This window comes from Oncorhynchus nerka, linkage group LG13 (assembly GCF_034236695.1).
Source record: "Oncorhynchus nerka isolate Pitt River linkage group LG13, Oner_Uvic_2.0, whole genome shotgun sequence".
Taxonomy (NCBI): domain Eukaryota; kingdom Metazoa; phylum Chordata; class Actinopteri; order Salmoniformes; family Salmonidae; genus Oncorhynchus; species Oncorhynchus nerka.
The window spans coordinates 57,535,975-57,556,006 of NC_088408.1; the positions used below are offsets into that span (position 1 = coordinate 57,535,975).

At 42.1% G+C, this 20,032-nt stretch overlaps 1 protein-coding gene across 4 annotated transcripts in view; it reads right to left on the bottom strand.

Moving 5' to 3' along the window:
* Positions 1-20,032, bottom strand: part of edil3a (EGF-like repeats and discoidin I-like domains 3a) — a 269,201-nt gene that overhangs the window by 77,160 nt on the left and 172,009 nt on the right. For 3 of the 4 annotated variants that reach the window (XM_029677442.2, XM_029677441.2, XM_029677443.2), the window contains one exon: positions 8,752-8,933. In XM_029677442.2, coding sequence (XP_029533302.1) covers positions 8,752-8,933 — 182 coding nt within the window. Of the gene's footprint in view, positions 1-8,751; positions 8,934-9,072; positions 9,611-20,032 lie in introns of those variants that run through there. The other variant, XM_029677440.2, reaches the window with a different exon arrangement.

A 20,032-nucleotide genomic window follows, 5' to 3' on the forward strand; every position in this document is an offset into this window, starting at 1 on the left:
ATGAAAACCTGCTCCAGAGGCCTCAGGACCTCAGACTGTGGTGAAGGTTCACCTTCCAACATGACAACAACCCTAAACACACAGCCAAGACAACGCAGGACCTGAACCCGATGAAACATCTCTGGAGAGACCTGAAAATAGCTGTGCGCTCCCCATCCAACCTGACAAAGCTCAAGAGGATCTGCAGAGAAGAATGAGAGGAACTCCCCAAATACAGGTGTGACAAGCTTGTAGCACCATACCCAAGAAGACTCGAGGCTGTAATCGCTGCCAAAGGCGCCCCAACAAAGTATTAAGTAAAGGGTCTTAATACCTATGTAAATGTAATATTTAATTTATTTTTTATAAACTTGCAAAAAAAAAAAAAAAAAAAAAAAAATGCTTTTGCTTTGTCAATATGGGGTTTTGTGTGTAGGTAAGGGCGAAAAAAAGATTAAATACATTTTAGAATAAGGTTGTAACGTAGCTCCCGAATGGCACTGCGGTCTAAGGCACTGCATCTCAGTGCTAGAGGCGTCACTACACACTCTGGTTCGATCCCGGGCCACTCTACCATAAAAGCCTGATTGATGGAGTGCTGTCGAGATGGTTGCTCTTCTGGAAGGTTCTCCCATCTCCACAGAGGAACTCTGGAGCTCTGTTAGAGTGACCATTGGGTTCTTGGTCACCTCCCTGATCGTCTCCCACAATTGCTCAAGAGTCTGGGTGGTTCCAAACTTCTCCCATTTTAGAATTATGGAGGCCACTGTGTTCTTGGGGACCTTCAATACTACACAAACTTGTTGGTACCCTTACCTAGATCTGTGCCTTCGACACAATCCTTTTTCGGAGCTCTATGGACAATTCCATCGACCTCATGGCTTGGTTTTTGCTCTGACATGCACTGTCAACTGTGGGACCTTATAGACTGTAGACAGGTGTGTGCCTTTCCAAATCATGTCCAATTTATCACAGGTGGACTCCAATCAAGTTGTAGAAACATCTCAAGGACAATCAATGGAAACAGGATGCACCTGTGCTGAATATAAAAGTGTCTGAATACTTAGGTAAAAAAAGTTTATTTTAATTTTTTATAAATATGCAAACAATTCTAAACACCTGCTTTTGCTTTGTCATTATTGGGTATTGTGTGTAGATTGATGAGGGGAAACAAATATTTAATCCATTTTAGAATAAGGCTGTAACGTTAAAAAGAAATGTGGAAAGGGGATCTGAATACTTTCAGAATGCACTGTACGTAGCCTCTTGGAGACACCAGACTCACTCAAACCCTTGTAATCTTTTAAAAATATATATATTTTGCACCTACTTCAAAATGTAAATTATTATTATCTTACTGAATGTATATAGAGTATTTAGAGATTTTGTTATTGACAAATGCTGTGAAAAGTACAGTAAATGTAACATGCACATAAAATCAACAATTGTCATCACCTTTGGTCTGATCCTTTCCCCATAATCTCCAAAGTGTTCACTTCACATTTCTACCGTGGTCACGCATATTTTTTTTTAAATACACTGCTCAAAAAAATAAAGGGAACACTAAAATAACACATCCTAGATCTGAATGAATGAAATATTCATATTTATCAATACAAAAATGATCAATGGAAATCAAATTTATCAACCCATGGAGGTCTGGATTTGGAGTCACAATCAAAATTAAAGTGGAAAACCACACTACAGGCTGATCCAACTTTGATGTAATGTCCTTAAAACAAGTCAAAATGAGGCTCAGTAGTGTGTGTGGCCTCCACGTGCCTGTATGACCTCCCTACAATGCCTTGGCATGCTCCTAATGAGGAGCAACTCCTGGACAGTCTGTGGTGCAACGTGGCGTTGGTGGATGGAGCGAGACATGATGTCCCAGATGTGCTCAATTGGATTCAGGTCTGGGGAACGGGCGGGCCAGTCCATAGCATCAATGCCTTCCTCTTGCAGGAACTGCTGACACACTCCAGCCACATGAGGTCTAGCATTGTCTTGCATTAGGAGGAACCCAGGGCCAACCACACCAGCATATGGTCTCACAAGGGGTCTGAGGATCTCATCTCGGTACCTAATGAAGTCAGGCTACCTCTGGCGAGCACATGGAGGGCTGTGCGGCCCCTAAAGAAATGCCACCCCACACCATGACTGACTCACCGCCGAACCGGTCATGCTGGAGGATGTTGCAGGCAGCAGAACGTTCTCCACGGCGTCTCCAGACTGTCACGTCTGTTACATGTGCTCAGTGTGAACCTGCTTTCATCTGTGAAGAGCACAGGGCGCCAGTGGCGAATTTGCCAATCTTGGTGTTCTCTGGCAAATGCCAAACGTCCTGCACGGTGTTGGGCTGTAAGCACAACCCCCATCTGTGGACGTCGGGCCCTCATACCACCCTTATGGAGTCTGTTTCTGACCGTTTGAGCAGACACATGCACATTTGTGGCCTGCTGGAGGTCATTTTGCAGGGCTCTGGCAGTGCTCCTCCTGCTCCTCCTTGCACAAAGGCGGATGTAGCGGTCCTGCTGCTGGGTTGTTGCCCTCCTACGTCCTCCTCCACGTCTCCTGATGTACTGGCCTGTCTCCTCGTAGCGCCTCCATGCTCTGGACACTACGCTGACAGCATTCAAAAGTGACCAAAACATCAGCCAGGAAACATAGGAACTGAGAAGTGGTCTTTGGTCACCACCTGCAGAACCACTCCTTTATTGGGGGTGTCTTGCTAATTGCCTATAATTTCCACCTGTTGTCTATTCCATTTGCACAACAGCATGTGGAATATATTGTCAATCAGTGTTGCTTCCTAAGTGGACAGTTTGATTTCACAGAAGTGTGATTGACTTGGAGTTACATTGTGTTGTTTAAGTGTTCCCTTTATTTTTTTGAGCAGTGTAGTTCTTCTGTTTGAAACATTTTAATTTGGCCCTATCCATATAGCCCAATTCCCACGAGTGTAAGGAGTTAATAGAAATTCAAAAGCCAAAAATAGTGAACATTTAATTGCCAAAACATTGAAAGCATCCCATTGTCTCAGTCAGGTCCACATTGGGTAGACATGATATTATATATTTTTTTACTATAAAATAGTGTTCAAATATGTCTCACGGATCAAGCCTGTCTGTTATAGCGCACCCTGTCTGCTCCACTTACTCATTGCTAGCCTGCAATGGGAGTCTGGGCTGCAATATGTTAGCTTCCCTCTCATGCTGCAAAGAAGTTTAACACACTTGAATAATGCAACCCGGCATGAAGAAATTACTATTTGCAAAACAATGTCCATACAGGCTAGAACACTTTACAATGCAAGAACAAAAACAGTAGCTTCCAGCTGGCTAACTTTCCCTGCCTGTTGACAGCTAAAGCTAACATCAATTCACTACCCTAGTACTTAGTTTGTGATACTTTGCAAACCATAACACAAAATATGCTGATTTCAAAGCTGACTGCAACCAAAAACTTTATTAATTCACTTATTCTGTCTTATGTGTCTCCTAAAGATGATCTATTGCCTCTGTGATCTGACTGATGGGCACGCCCCCCTCTTGCCTCATGTATGACGTCATAACTGCTTAAAGATACATTTTTACAGAATAAGCTAATTCTATACAAATGTTGTTGATCAGTACAATAAAGTAAGTCCCAAATGGAAGGGAAACAGATTACCATCTGCCCCATGAAATCAGCCAAAACAAGCTCAATAACTCCATGCATGCACACACTCCTACTGAATATGCATTCACCTGTATTTTGGATAGGCCTAGGCTACATCTTGATTTACGCAGTTTATCAATAGAGACTTACAATTCAAATAAATTATTAGCATTATGTTATGTAGTTATATTGTTTAACCAAAGTCAAATTGATTGTATGATTGCATAATTGATTCATTAATGTATACATGGCTTTCTCTGTCGGAGGGGATGGCTGCCGTTTTACGGGGATGGCTGCCGACTCCTAACCGACTCCGCTCTCTCCACTGGCTTCCAGTTGAAGCTCGCATCCGCTACAAGACCATGGTGCTTGCCTACGGAGCTGTGAGGGGAACGGCACCTCAGTACCTCCAGGCTCTGATCAGGCCCTACACCCAAACAAGGGCACTGCGTTCATCCACCTCTGGCCTGCTCGCCTCCCTACCACTGAGGAAGTTTCCTGAGCCCAGTCAAAACTGTTCGCTGCTCTGGCCCCCATTGGAACAAACTCCCTCACGTCAATCACCACCTTCCGGAGACACCTTTTTCAGGAATACCTAGGATAGGATAAAGTAATCCTTCTCACCCCCCTTAAAATATTTAGATGCACTATTGTAAAGTGGCTGTTCCACTGGATGTCTTAAGGTGAACGCACCAATTTGTAAGTCGCTCTGGATAAGAGCGTCTGCTAAATGACTTAAATGTAAATGTAAATGTAACCAATTGTTCTATTTTGTGTGTTTTTTAGCATTATTTGGAACTTATTTTGTACATGATGTTGATGCTACACTTTACCCCTACCTACATGTACAAATTACCTCGACTAACCTGTACCCCCTGCACATTGACTCGGTACTGGTACCCCCCTGCATAGCCTCATTATAGTTATTTTATTTGGTTATGTTTTTTACTATAGTTTATTTAGTAAATATTTTCTGAACTGGAAATAAGCTTTTCACGGTAAAGTCTACACCTGTTGTATTTGGCGCACATTCTTTTTGATTTGATTGGATGTTGCCTGAATTGTTTTTACATGCAATGATATTAAAAACATTTAATCAAATGTTATTTGTCACATGCTTCATAAACAACAGGTGTAGACTAACAGGGAAATGCTTACTTACAGGTCCTCTTCAACAACGCACAGTTAAAGATAAAGATACAAAATAAAAATCGGAAATAGTGACAAGGAATATATACACAGTGAATAAAAAAAAAAAAAAAACATGGCTATATATACAGTAAAAAGTTTGGACACACATACTCATTCAAGGGTTTTTCTTTATTTTTACTATTCTCTAAATTGTAGAATCATAGAAAAGATATCAAAACTGAAATAACATATGGAATAATGCAGGAACCAAAAAAGTCAAACTAGATTTCATATTTTAGATTCTTCAAAGTAGCCACCCTTTGCCTCGATGACAGCTTTGCGCTTACTTGGCATTCTCTCAACCATCCTCACCTGGAATGCTTTTCCACATATGCTGAGCACTAGTTGGCTGTTTTTCTTTCACTCTGCTGTCCAACTCATCCCGAACCATCTCAATTGGGTTGAGGTCGGGTGATTGTGTAAGCCAGGTCATCTGATGTAGCACTGCCTCACTATTCTGCTTGGTGAAATAGCCCTTACACAGCCTGGAAGAGTGTTGGGTCTTTGTCCTGTTGAAAAACAAATGATGGTGGGACGGCGTATCGCTGCAGAATTCTTTGGTACCCATGCTGGTTAAGTGTGCCTTGAATTCTAAATAAATCACTGAGAGTGTCACCAGCAAAGCACCTCCACACCACCTCCTCCATGCTTCATGTTGGGAAATACGCGGCGGTTTGGGCTAAATTTGGACTAAGACCAAAGGACAGATTTCCTGCGGTCGAATGTCCATTTATCATGTTTCTTGGCCCAAGCAAGTCTCTTCTTATTATTGGTGTCCTTTAGTAGTGGTTTCTTTGCAGCAATTCGACCATGAAGGCCTGATTCACGCAGTCTCCTTTGAACAGTTGATGTTGAGATGTGTCTGTTACTTGAACTCTGTGAAGCATTTATTTGGGCTGCAATTTCTGAGGCTTTTAACTCTAATGAACATATCCTCTGCAGCGGATTTAACTCTGGGGTTTCTTTTCCTGAGGCGGTCATCATGAGAGCCAGTTTCATCATAGTGCTTGATGGTTTTTGCGACTGCACTTGAAGAAACTTTCAAAGTTCTTGACATTCTCCGGATTGACTGACCTTCATGTCTTAAAGTAATGATGGAGTGTTGTTTCTCTTTGCTTATTTGAGCTGTACTTGCCATAATATGGACTTGGTCTTTTACGAAATAGGGCTATCTTCTGTATACCACCACACCTTGTCACAACACAACTGTTGGCTCAAACGCATTAAGAAGGAAAGAAATTCCACAAATGAACTTTTAGCAAGGCACACCTGTTAATTGAAATGCATTCCATGACTATCTCATGTAGCTGGTTGAAAGAATGCCAAGAGGGTGCTGTCATCTAGGCAAAGAGTGGCTACTTTGAAGAATCTCCCAAAAATATTATACATTTGGATTTATTTAACACTTTTTTGGTTACTACATTATTCCATGTGTGTTATTTCATAGTTTTGATGTCTTCTACACTGATGAAGTAGATTTAGTAAGTGACGTCAGGGATCATAGCTTTCACCTGGATTCACCTAGTCAGTCTATGTCATGGAAGTGTATAGCCACACATACTGTAGGGTATATATACACTATTTCAGTATTATTAAAAGTATGACTGTCTGAATGATTGATTTGGTCTTCAGTATTACAGGGCCGGGGGCAGATTCAGGAGGTATTGAGGAACTATAGATCCACATGAGGAACAGACAGACACGCAGAGCAGGGGTGTTATACCTGAACAATGACAGGGCTGCCAGCTCTAACCCTCAAACTGATTTCAGATGAGAAAACAACCACATACACACACACTCACACACACACTTTCAGAACACACAGCCCCCAAGCCTAAAACTCCACAGCGCTGAGAGAAGTCTACACCTCTCTACTCACGTCCCAATTACCAAGAAGTCCCTCTCCTGAAACCCAGAGCGCTCCCAGAATCCACATCATCATCCCACGTGGCATCATTAAAGCCAACCAAACCGCCTCAGTGATTCATATCTGATTTTCCTTATACACTATTTGCGCTTGGTTGCTTTTCTCTTGCTCTCTCTGTTTCTCTCACCTTTCCCTTCCACATGTCTCTGTCTTCTCTCACTCTACCTCTCTCCTCAGATGATGTAGTTGGATCATTCTTTCTCTACACCCTCCCCTCCTCGTGCTCTTTGACACGTTCTCTCGCCCCCTCTTCCGCCTCTCTCTCTTCCACCTGGCTCTGTTGCTGTGAGCAACCCCTGATAGTGTTTGTTGTTTAACCTGTTAGGAATGAACACAGTGTTGCCAGTTACAGCCCCTCACTGTACTGCGGGCCTAATTAAATTTCATCACACATCTTCGGGTCCTCATTTATGTGCTCGTTAAAGATTTACACTGGGTTCCAGAGCCAACGCACATGGTATCACATAAACTGATTTGATTTGTTGGAAACATTACTAAATAACAGGTGAAAAAATATAAAAATATATATAATACAGTTCTATTGTATAAGAGACAGTTCCTATCACTAACTGCTTTCAATATCCCCACATTGTAATGAACCCATGGTTGCTAATACAATTCCAATTAAACCCTTACACTCTTAGAAAAAAAGCAAAACTAAGTAAAACTCTGGTGCAGCAGTAAGTCGTTGGCTTTAGTAGCCTACAATCAGTTGGAATACCAGGTTCGGAACCAAAAAGTGTTCTACCTGGATCCAAAAAGAGTTCTCCTATGGGGACAGCTGAATAACCCTTTTAGGTTCTAACAGCTTTTTTTTTTGAAGAGTGGAGATTTCTGAACTGGCCCCTCTAAGACAAACGTTGGAGAAGTGTTTATGTCTGAGTGAAGGGTGTGTATTTTGTATTTACTAAAAACTTCTGAGGTGTATCACATACATGCTGTGATTCGCTCTAGCAACCCCACTGGTAATACATAGTGATGGGAAACTGAGGCTTTCTGAAGACAATGTGCTTACTTAATTGTACTGAAAAACTTCATTACTCAGAGCATAATTATTTGTTCACAATGCACATTAGGCGCATCTGCTGGTCAGCCATAAATAGCAGCGTTTGATTATCAGAGACGTTTTCTCCACTGTTTTAAGCAAAACTGTTGTTGACTTTAATAGCCTAAAATCAGTTGGAATACCAGGTTCGCAGCTTACATCATGTAACCTTATTTTGCATTCAAGTTGAATATTTATCAAAAACTGAAGCTATGGCATTATATAGGATGCTTAAGACAGAAGCTTATTATACTATACTAAATAAAACAAAATATTTGAACAACAGTGCAGAAAGTGTCATGTCACATCAAAAAAAATCTAAATGTTGTGCTTTCATAGCGATTCGACCACATACCATCATTTCCCTGAATGTTCCATAGTTCCCTACTCTACCTGCTAAGCTACCTGTCAGGTGAAACTTTTTGAACAACATCCTAACTATATTTGTAATGTACGGTGTGCAGTAGAGGTCAGTGTTTGAAAGCAGCTTGGAATTGAAGAAAGCACCAGCACCACAGCAAAATCTGTGGGATCTTGCATTTTGTAACACACGGTTTGAAAAAACGTGATCAAACGAAGCTTCGGACGTCATTGATGACATACTTCTGAAAAGCGATACACAAATCTGCACACTGCTTTGAATTTAGCTGCGTAGCGATTTCGACGCATACCTCGGAGCTCTGGTATCAAACGTAACATCACTAGTAATATACACAGGAGCAGAACCAACAGCTTTTTTTGTCCAGTGCTCACAGTTATTAGCCAGTTAACCCAATCAGTCAACTGAAACTGAAACACGAATTAACTGTAAAGGACCTAAGTCCCTTCAACTCTCCAAACAGATACATTTAATACAGTGAGGGATAATTCACAACTTCCTAAACTCCAGTTAATTCATCTCTGTCTAGTAACCTGAGTGACTCGTGTCTCCCGGCCAGTGTCTGTGTCTTACCTGGATCCAGGGCCATCTGTCGTTCTCGGCAGCTGTCCAGGCGTTGACCAGGCCCTTCTTGTTGAGCCGGGCAAAGTAGGGGTACCATTTCTGCAGGCCGAACAGAGCACGGTGGGTGGACGAGGCTGTTATCTGCTGGTTGGAGATGATACCCCCCTCCATGCCCAGTGATCCAGAGCATTCTGAGAGGACAGACATATGTATGAGGTTAGATGAGGGATGAAATATGAATGCCACCATACTTTTCACACATATCTGTCCAGTGAGTTACAGACATACAGGTTGCATATAGTAATAAGACAGATATGTATAGCTGTGTACCAAAGGGGCAGCATTCTTTCTTCACCAGACTAATCTCATCATCCACAGTCCCGTTCTCTACAACACTGCTGCTTTTCATTGTTCCTTCCTCTGTCCATGACTTTCTGTTGTAGTCCATCTCTGTCTCAGAGATGAACAAGATGTATTCCTTGGTTGGGCTCCCCTCCGTTACATCGGGCAGAGTCTCAGTCATTGACACTGTGTCTTTCCCTCCGCTAACTGAAATTGTATCTTTATTGCTCCTCTCTCTCACAGAAATCCTGTCCTTGATGTCGTTAAGAGACAGGTCACTTTGACTCGTGTTCGTCAAACTTTTCTCGCTGCTCCGGTTCATAGCCAAGACATCCTCAAAGTTTCCACTATGCCACAGCCCTCTCTCATCATAGCCCTTCATTACAGGGCCATCCACATGCACAGGAGCCATGGGTCTTTTCTCCAAGTCCTCCACCAAAAAGAGGGCCCTCAAACTGGCTCCAAAGGAGCTCCGACTATTCTGCCTGGACAACATAATCAACACAGACAACAGACTGCAACATAGTTTTTACCTTCAAGGCTGCAGAGCTAAAGTGGAGAGGCATGACACAAATAAAGCTCTAATGAAATCATCCAAAGTGTTAAAATCCTTTTCAGAGCACTCAGCTTTTTTCCAGGCCTTATTTCTTCCTACTTAGGAACTGCTAAGCAGCATCTTCAGTTACAATAGCAGCCTTTTAACAGCCACATGTGTGGATTTGAAACTCTGCCAATGCCTTCAAAGATAAATGGCTTCTTGTGCTGAACTTGGAGTGCTTATTTTTGATGTGCCTCCGCTATAATGTGCACCTTGTCAATGGTGTAATTTACCATAATCAAACCATTTCTAGAAAGTCTCATTATAAAGAGAGGTAGATATGTCACATGCCCATTCCAGTGAGTAACTGTGTGCCAAGATATGCCAAATTCTGGCTGCTCTTCCATCAGTACTTTTAAGTGGATGCATTAACAGCAATTGTTTTGGTAGCTGCACAACAGCCCTCAAATGGCAGGTGGTTAGCACCTACTATCCTAGATAAGACTTTGAATAATAGCTAGTCTGTGTGCAAACACATCTGGTTTGCTCTCAAATCACACAACAGTTTATTAGATTTCACCTACCCCATGCTGTAGTCAATTAGAGTGATATCTGATATCCATGGGAATGGAATGATTTGGAATGACCATGTAGCAATAATAACTGTTTTTGGATACGTTGGTGCTATCTGGAGAAAAACAGTTGTGCTATAGACATGAGTCTTCTTTAACTTCAGCTCTACAACAAATGATGGACACTTTATAAAGTCAACGCCAGTAGATAATAGGAGATGGACAATCTTCTGACTTATCATATTGAATAAAAACCAAAATGTCACTCTCTTTTCAAAATAGACCAATTCAATGTGCTGCATCTCAACCAATCTGTCCCTGTGTTTCAGGTTAAGAGGACCACTGAAGACTTGAAGAGGTAAAATGGGGCAGCTTCCTCTTCCACAGCCTCCTCTGTATCCACCTTTGCACTAACTCTTTTGACTCATCACATACGCTGCTGCTACCACTTATTATCTATCCCGTTGCCTAGTCAATTTACCCCTACCCAACTGTACATATCTACCTCAATTACCTCATACCCCTGCACATCAACTCTGTATGGGTACCCCGTGTTATTGTTACTCGTTGTGTATGTATTCCTCGTGATGTATCTATCTATTATTTTTCCCTTTTTCTCTCTGCAATGTTGGAAAGGGCATGTAAGTAAGAATTTCACTGTTAGTCTTCACCTGTTGGTTACGAAGCATGTGACAAATAAAATTAGATTTTAATGCCATTAGAGTGTTTTGCTCAGTGGGGCATTAACAAGGCTGTTATGACACTGCTTTGCAAAGCATATTTTAGGCCTCTGTAAACAATATCCTTGAGCGTTCCCAACTAACACCCTGGTTGGGCAAAAACACTGCTGAGTAGCTAACTATGGCACTCTCCTTAGGTGAACAAACCAGCATGTCGTTGAGCTAGGCTCAAGCATAAAGGTGTCTTGTGCTTTCAGACCTGCTTCGTATGCTTAGTTTGTAATGAGTACTTTCCATCAGGCACCCACTTCACATAATTGCATATAATTACAGACAAGTATGTCTTTAACTGACATAGCACTTCTGATTGAGGATGAATTTGTAAACCTGGGTAAGTTAAAAGCTAGCAACGACTAAACATCCCCTAAACACCCACCCCTCTCTGGCTAACACATATGTTTTCATGCAGGCATGACCAACATGAACATGACAAGGACTTGGGAGAAACCACACTTAAACGTTTGGAAGTCACAGGGTTAAAACTATTGTTGCCTGGGTGGCTAATAACAAAGAAACATTGAGAGTGATTTCATTTACAGTCCATTGTTATAATACTGTTTTAATTTGTACTAATTAGAAAGTATTCCAGCTTTTTTTCTCCTTCTTATCGATCGTTGGCAATGCAATTATGTGAAGTGGGAGGTTTTAGTGGCATAAGACCAAGGCTCTGCATCTGTCCTCGTGCTCCTAGACCTTAGTGCTGCTATTGATAACATCGACCACCACATTCTTTTGGAGAGATTGGAAACCCAAATTGGTCTACACGGACAAGTTCTGACCTGGTTTAGATCTTATCTGTCGGAAAGATATCAGTTTGTCTCTGTGAATGGTTTGTCCTCTGACAAATCAACTGTACATTTCGGTGTTCCTCAAGGTTCCGTTTTAGGACCATTTTTGTTTTCACTATATATTTTAACTCTTGGGGATGTCATTCGAAAACATAATGTTTACTTTCACTGCAATGCGGATGACACACAGCTGTACATTTCAATGAAACATGGTGAAGCCCCAGTTGACTGATTTAGTTGTTCTATCCACCCTAGAAAAGCTTGCTGCGGTTACTTATTCCAAAGCGATCTTCTCTCTTCAGATGTTCTGCTTCCAATAGTTGGCCACAGTAGCTAGTATTCTCAGAACTTCTATTGCAGTTAGGAAATCATTTAAGACTGAGCTGGATCTTAAATCAGAGCAATGTGAGTCTCTGATGTTTAAAAAGGACCATGCACATCAACAGCAAATACTGCCCGACTCAGTCATCAAATGTTTTATTTATTGATTTATTTTTATTGAATTTTAAAACCACATTGCACCTGCAGTGAAGCCCCTCAACATTTACTTCCAGTCATTTAACAGATACTCCTATCCTGAGCGACCCACATGAGCAATCAGGGTCAAGCGCCCCGCTCAAAGGCACATCGACAGATCCCCCACCCAACCAACTTGGGGACCCGAACCAGCGACCTCTCTGCCACCGGTCCAACGTTCCCAACCGCCAGGTCAACCATGGACCCAAACCATCCAACCCCCCGCTTCTGTCATAGCATGCAGACAGTTTATGACACACATCAATATATCCTAGTTTAACACTTACGTGAGAAGATGGGTATATACTAAATTGGTCACAGTAAATATGCCTAACTGATGTCTACTGACTATGGTCAGCATGTTGACAAAACTGTCCACTTTTTAGAAGACTAGCCTTGGGCAGTGCTTCCCCTAGCCAATAGCATCTGGCACGAAACACTACCCCACAGGGTTAGCCTGCAGCACCAGTCATCAAATTATGTGATGTGACCTTCACCTTTTGGGCAAACACTGTGAACCTGTATAGCCTGGAAAGCAAGGAGACCATTCTCACCATGTGACAACACAGTGGGAGACACAATGGCGACATTTAAAACAACACCAAGAGCAGATCCAGCTTCTGTAACAACGTAGCTGGGCGAGCAGGGAGCCGGTGATGTCCGAGGATTGTTATGAGGGAGTGTGTGTGTCTGCGTGTGCTGCAGCCTTGAGGACAGCATCCATGTCTGTATCTTTGTCTGTATCCAAGCCTTCTCTGGTCTCTACTCCTCCCAATATGGGGTCTGAGATGCCGAAGCCTCCCACCATTAGCTCTGACAAATTGAAAACCCTAGTCATTGGCGACTCCATTACCAGAAGTATTAGACTTAAAACGAATCATCCAGCGATCATACACTGTTTACCAGGGGGTAGGGCTACCGACGTTAAGGCTAATCTGAAGATGGTGCTGGCTAAAGCTAGAACTGGCGAGTGTAGAGAGTATAGGGATATTGTTATCCACGTCGTCACCAAACGCAACATAGCTTCAGTGTGTAAATCCGCTAGAAAGATGTGTCGGCATTGAGTAATTGTCTCTGGCCCACTCCCAGTTAGGGGGAGTGATGAGCTCTACAGCAGAGTCTCACAACTCAATCGCTGGTTGACAAAAAGTTTTTTGCAGATCCCAAAAGATAGAATTTGTAGATAATTGGCCCTCTTTCTCGGACTCACCCACAAACAGGACCAAGCCTGTTGAGGAGTGACGGACTCCATCCTAGCTGGAGGAGTACACTGATCTTATCTGCGAACATAGATGGGGCTCTAACTCCCCTAGCTCCACAAAGAAATAGGGTGCAGCAGGCTGTTAGTTTAGTGGAGTCTGCCACTAGCACAGTCTGTGAAGTCAGCTCAGCTATACCCATTGAGACCGTGTCTGTGCCTCGACCTAGGTTGGGCAAAACTAAACATGGCGGTGTTCGCCTTAGCAATCTCACTGGAATAAAGACCTCCTCCATTCCTGCCATTATTGAAAGAGATTGTGATACCTCACATCTCAAAATAGGGCCACTTAATGTTAGATCCCTCACTTCCAATGCAGTTATAGTCAATTAACTAATCACTGTTCATAATCTTAAAGTGATTGTCCTGACAAATTTACTGTGTTAAATGAGGCCTCACCTCCTGGTTACACTAGTGACCATATCCCCTGCACATCCCACAAAGGCGGCGGTGTTGCTAACATTTATGATTGCAAATTTCAATTTAAAAAAAAACCCAACGTTTTTCGTCTTTTGAGCTTCTAGTCATAAAATCTATGCAGCCTACTCAATCACTTTTTATAGCTACTGTTTACAGGCCTTCTGGGCCATATACAGAGTTCCTCACTGAGTTCCCTGAATTCCTATCGGACCTTGTAGTCATAGCAGATAATATTAAAATTTTTGGTGACTTTAATATTCACATGGAAAAGTGCACAGACCCACTCCAAAAGGCTTTCGGAGCCATCATCGGGTTTTGTCCAACATGTCTCCGGACCTACTCACTGTCACAGTCATACTATCCCATGGAATAAATGTTGTGGATCATAATGTTTTTCCTCATAATCCTGGACTATCGGACCAACATTTTATTACATTTGCAATCTCAACAAATAATCTGTTCAGACCCCAACCAAGGAACATCAAAAGTCGTGCTATAAATACTCAGAAAAACCAAAGATATACTTGATGCCCTTCCAGACTCCCTCTGCCTACCCAAGGACGTCAGAAGACAAAAATCAGTTACCCACTTAACTGAGGAACTAAATTTAACCTTGTGCAATACCCTAGATGCAGTCGCACCCTAAAAACTAAAATAATTTGTCATAAGAAACTAGCTCCCTGGTATACAGAAAATACCCGAGCTCTGAAGCAAGGTTCCAGAAAATTGGAATGGAAATGGTGCCACACCAAACTGGAAGTCTTCCGACTAGCTTGGAAAGACAGTACCGTGCAGTATCGAAGAGCCCTCACTGCTGCCCAATCATCCTATTTTTCCAACTTATTTGAAGAATTGTATACTAAATTGTATTTTTGATACTGTCGCAAAGCTAACTAAAAATCAACATTCCCCAAGAGAGGATGGCTTTCACTTCAGCAGTGATAAATTCATGAACTTCTTTCAGGAAAAGATAATTAGAAAGCGAATTACGGACGCTTCTTTAAATCTGCATATTCCTCCAAAGCTCAGTTGTCTTGAGTCTGCACAACTCTGCCAGGACATATGATCAAGGGAGACACTCAGGTGTTTTAGTACTATATCTCTTGACACAATGATGAAAATAATCATGGCCTCTAAACATTCAAGCTGCATACTAGACCCTATTCCAACTAAACTACTGAAAGAGCTGCTTCCTGTGCTTGGCCCTCCTATGTTGAACATAATAATCTCTATCCACCGGATGTGTACCAAACTCACTAAAAGTGGCAGTAATAAAGCCTCTCTTGAAAAAGCCAAACCTTCAGCCAGAAAATATAAAAAACTATCGGCCTATATCGAATCTTCCATTCCTCTCTAAAATGTTAGAAAAAGCTGCCTTCCTGAAAACAATGCATTCTAAATGCTTCAGTCTGGTGTTAGACCCCATAATAGCACCGAAACTGCACTTGTGAAGGTGACAAATGACATTTTAACCTCTCTTGGTTAGGGGGCAGTATTTTCACCTGTGGATGAAAAGCGTGCCCAAAGTAAACTGCTTGTTACTCAGGCCCAGAAGCTAGGATATGCATATGATAGTAGATTTGGATAGAAAACACCTACGTTTCCAAAACTGTTAAAATAATGTCTGTGAGTATAACAGAACTGATATTGCAGGTGAAAACCTGAGAAAAATCAATCCCGGAAGTGGAATTATTTTCATGTGGCTGTTTTTCAACTCAATGCCTATACAGAATCCAATGGGTTAGGAATCAGATTGCAGTTCCTATGGCTTCCACTAGATGTCAACAGTCTTTAGACATGGTTTCAGGTTTTTATTTTGAAAAACGACGAGTAGAAAGCCATTTTGGTCAGAGGACAGAGGAAGTATGCAGGCCTGATTTGGGCGTGCTCCTGTGAGCGTGCCGTTTGTTATTTTCCTTTCTATTGAAAACGTTTTTCTCCTGTTTAACTTAATATGGCTGCAGGGGCAGTATTGAGTAGCTTGGATGAAAAGGTGCCCATTGTAAACGGCCAGCTCCTCAGTCTCAGTTGCTAATATATGCATATTATTATTAGTATTGGATAGAAAACTCTAAAGTTTCCCAAACTGTCAAAATATTGTCTGTGAGTATAACAGAACTGATATTGCAGGCGAAACCCTGACGAAAATCAAAACAGGAAGTGGCTTCTATTTTGAAAACTCCATGTTCCATAGCCTCCCTTTGCTGGATTTAAAGGGATATGAACCAGATTCCTTTTCCTATCGCTTCCTCAAGGTGTCAACAGTCTTCAGACATAGTTTCAGGCTTTTATTTTGAAAAATGAGCCAGAACGATAACATCGCGTCAAGTGGTCACATGAGTTTTGCTTACGCAACAGAATTTTGGCAGCCATTGTTTTCCCCTCTCCTAGTGTGAAAGACATTTGCGGTTGATATATTATCGATTATATATTTTAAAAACAACCTGAGGATTGATTATAAAAAACGTTTGACATGTTTCTGTGGACATTATGGAAACTATTTGGAATTTTTGTCTGTGCTGTGACCGCTCTTTCCTCTACTTTCCGGCTACCTGTATAAAGCACTAAATAACCTTCAGTTAGTGCTAAATACGGTTGATAGAATCCTGACTAGAACCCAAAAATTTGATCATATTACTCCAGTGCTAGCCTCTCTACATTTGCGTCCTGTTAAGGCAAGGGCTGATTTCAAGGTTTTACTGCTAACCTACAAAGCATTACATGGGCTTGCTCCTACCTATCTTTCCGATTTGGTCCTGTCGTACATACCTACATGTACGCTACAGTCACAAGACGCATGCCTCCTAATTGTCCCTAGAATTTCTAAGCAAACAGCTGGAGGCAGGGCTTTCTCCTATAGAGCTCCATTTTTATGGAATGGTCTGCCTACCCATGTGAGAGACGTAGACTCGGTCTCAACCTTTAAGTCTTTACTGAAGACTCATCTCTTCAGTGGGTCCTATGATTGAGTGTAGTCTGGCCCAGGAGTGTGAAGGTGAACGGAATGGCACAGGAGCAACGAACCACCCTTGCTGTCTCTGCCTGGCCGGTTCCCCTCTCTCCACTGGGATTCTCTGCCTCTAACCCTATTACAGGGGCTGAGTCACTGGCTTACTGGTGCTCCTCCATGTCATCCCTCCTCATGTCACTTGAGTGGATCTTCCTGTCTGGGTTGCCCCCCCCCCCTTGGATTGTGCCATGGCGGAGATCTTTGTGGGCTATACTCAGCCTTTTCTCAGGATGGTAAGTTGGTGGTTGAAGATATCCCTCTAGTGGTGTGGGGGCTGTGCTTTGGAAAAGTGGGTGGGGTTATATCCTGCCTGTTTTGCCCTGTCCGGTGGTATCATCGGATGGGGCCACAGTGTCTCCTGACCCCTCCTGTCTCAGCCTCCAGTATTTATGCTACAGTGGTTTATGTGTCGGGAGGCTAGGGTCAGTCTGTTATATCTTGAGTATTTCTCCTGTCTTATCCGGTGTCCTGTGTGAATTTAAATATGCTCTCTCTTTCTCTCTTTCTTTCTCTCTTGGAGGACCTGAGCCCTAGGACCATGCCTCATGATTACCTGCTATGATGACTCCTTGCTGTCCCCAGTCCAACTGACCATTCTGCTGCTCCAGTTTCAACTGTTCAGCCTGCGGCTATGGAACCCTGACCTGTTCACCAGACGTGCTACCTGTCCCAGACCTGCTGTTTTCAACTCTCTAGAGGCAGCAGGAGCGGTAGAGATACTCTCAATGATCGGCTATGAAAAGCTAACTGACATTTACTCCTGAGGTGCTGACCTGTTGTACCCTCGACAACTACTGTGATTATTATTATTTGACCTTGCTGGTCATCTATGAACATTTGAACATCTTGGCTATGTTCTGTTATAATCTCCAGCCAGAAGAGGACTGGCCACCCCTCTAGGTTTCTTCCTAGGTTTTGGCCTTTCTAGGGAGTTTTTCCTAGGCACCGTGCTTCTACAACTGCATTGGTTGCTGTTTGGAGTTTTAGGCTGGGTTTCTGTACAGCACTTTGAGATATCAACTGATGTAAGAAGGGCTATATAAATACATTTGATTTCATTTGTATTGCACTCATCCTCAAACATCTGAGAAGACAGTATATTGTGTACAATATGATCATATCTCTCTACTTGCTGTATATTAGTTGTACTTTGTTAAGAACTTTACCTGGCCTGCCAGAAGGTCAATTCATTGTAAGAGCAGATATGAGTATAATGGCAAGTCTCCCCAAAAGGCCTTTGTGCTTGCTTAAGTCTGTAATCTCAATTTACGTCTTTGCTCTTGTCAGCTTTGCCTGATCCTCTGCTTCTACTGATAGAAATATATTGATGGAAAAAGGGTGTTATGTTTCAAAATAACCCAACTTTCTTTGGGGAGAAGAAATATATTTGCTGTCTTATCAAACATTAGTATTAAAGTGATGGCTAAGCATTACCATAGTAACATTGTGTTGACATATAATCCCAATTCCATTTGCAGGTTGGCAATGAATACTAATGTTTACCAAAGGCTGCCTTCCCATGGTACTTGGCAGAAACCATCTAAATCGTGTTATGCCAGACCCGAGAATATAATACAATTTTGTATTTTTCTTCATCCTTTCATTCCTCAATCAAAATACGGTTTGGGCGGAATCAAAGAAAAGCACATCACAGGATAGACTTATGACACCTACTGTATTTTCATGATGAGTTTTCACAAGGATTCTTTTCCAGAGCTGCGTTCCTGACTCAGAGTTCAATAATGTCAAAACAATATGCCTTGTTTTTTTTCTTGTCACTCTCTTTATTTTGTTATTTCATCTTCACTACAAAATAATTTGTTTTATGATGCTTATTTCTTTCATTATTGAATTTCGGACTTTTCCTACTCTGATTTCCCCTCATTGTATGACTTAATATCGCACCTGGATTTTTTTGTTAGTCCTAATGTATAGCTGATATGAGTTACATGCAATGTAATCACCAAAAATCAAATTTAAATGCCATTTCAAAACCGGATATCAGAGTCAGTTTTGTGACCACAGATGCACAATCGAACTTATCTAATGTTTTGATTATAATAGGACACTTTGTCATATCTGACATTAAATATTGTAAGGTATACTGTGTGTTTGTCATGAGAAAAATCAGTGCAACCATTTATCAAAACCATATCGTTCATTTGTGTGATATTTACAAAGTACAACGGTGAATTGGTGTGATGCATGATGCAAACTACACTATATATACACACAAGAATGTGGATTCAGCTCTTTCAGCCACACCCGTTGCTTACAGGTGTATAATATCGAGCACGCATCCATGAAATCTCCATAGCGAAACATTGGCAGTAGAATGGCCTTACAGTAACTGTCAATGTGGCACCGTCGTAGGATGCCACTTTTCTAACAAGTCAGTTTTCATATTTCAACCATGCTAGAGCTGCCCCGGTTAACTATAAGAGCTGTTTTTGTGAAGTCAACACATCTAGGAGCAACAATGGCTGAGCTGCGAAGTGGTTGGACACAAAAGCTCACAGAACGGGACCACTGAGTGCTGAAGCTCAACGCGTACAAATCGTCTGTCCTCGGTAGCAAGTGTTGCAACCAAGTTCCAAACTGCCTCTGGAAGCAACGTCAGTACAATAACTGATCGTCGGGAGCTTCATGAAATGGGTTTCCATGGCCGAGCAGCTGCACACAAGCCTAAGACCACCATGTGCAATGCCAATCGTCAGCTGGAGTGGTGTGAAGCTCGCCGCCATTGGACTCTGAAGCAGCGGCAGTCTGACAGACGAATCTGGGTTTGGCCAATGCCAGGAGAACGCTACCTGCCCAAACGCATAGTGCCAACTGTAAAGCTTGATGGAGGATGGTCTAGGGCTGTTTTTCATTGTTCAGGCTCCTTAGTTCAAGTGAATGGAAATCTTAACATACAATAACATTCTAGACAATTCTGTGATTCAAACTTTTTGGCAGGCCCTTTTCTGTTTCAGCATTACAATGCCTCTGTGCACAAAGATACATACAGAAAATGTTTGTTGAGATCGGTGTGGAAGAACTTGACTGGCCTGAACAGAGCCCTGACCTCAACCCCTTCGAACAAGTTTGGGATAAATTGGAATGC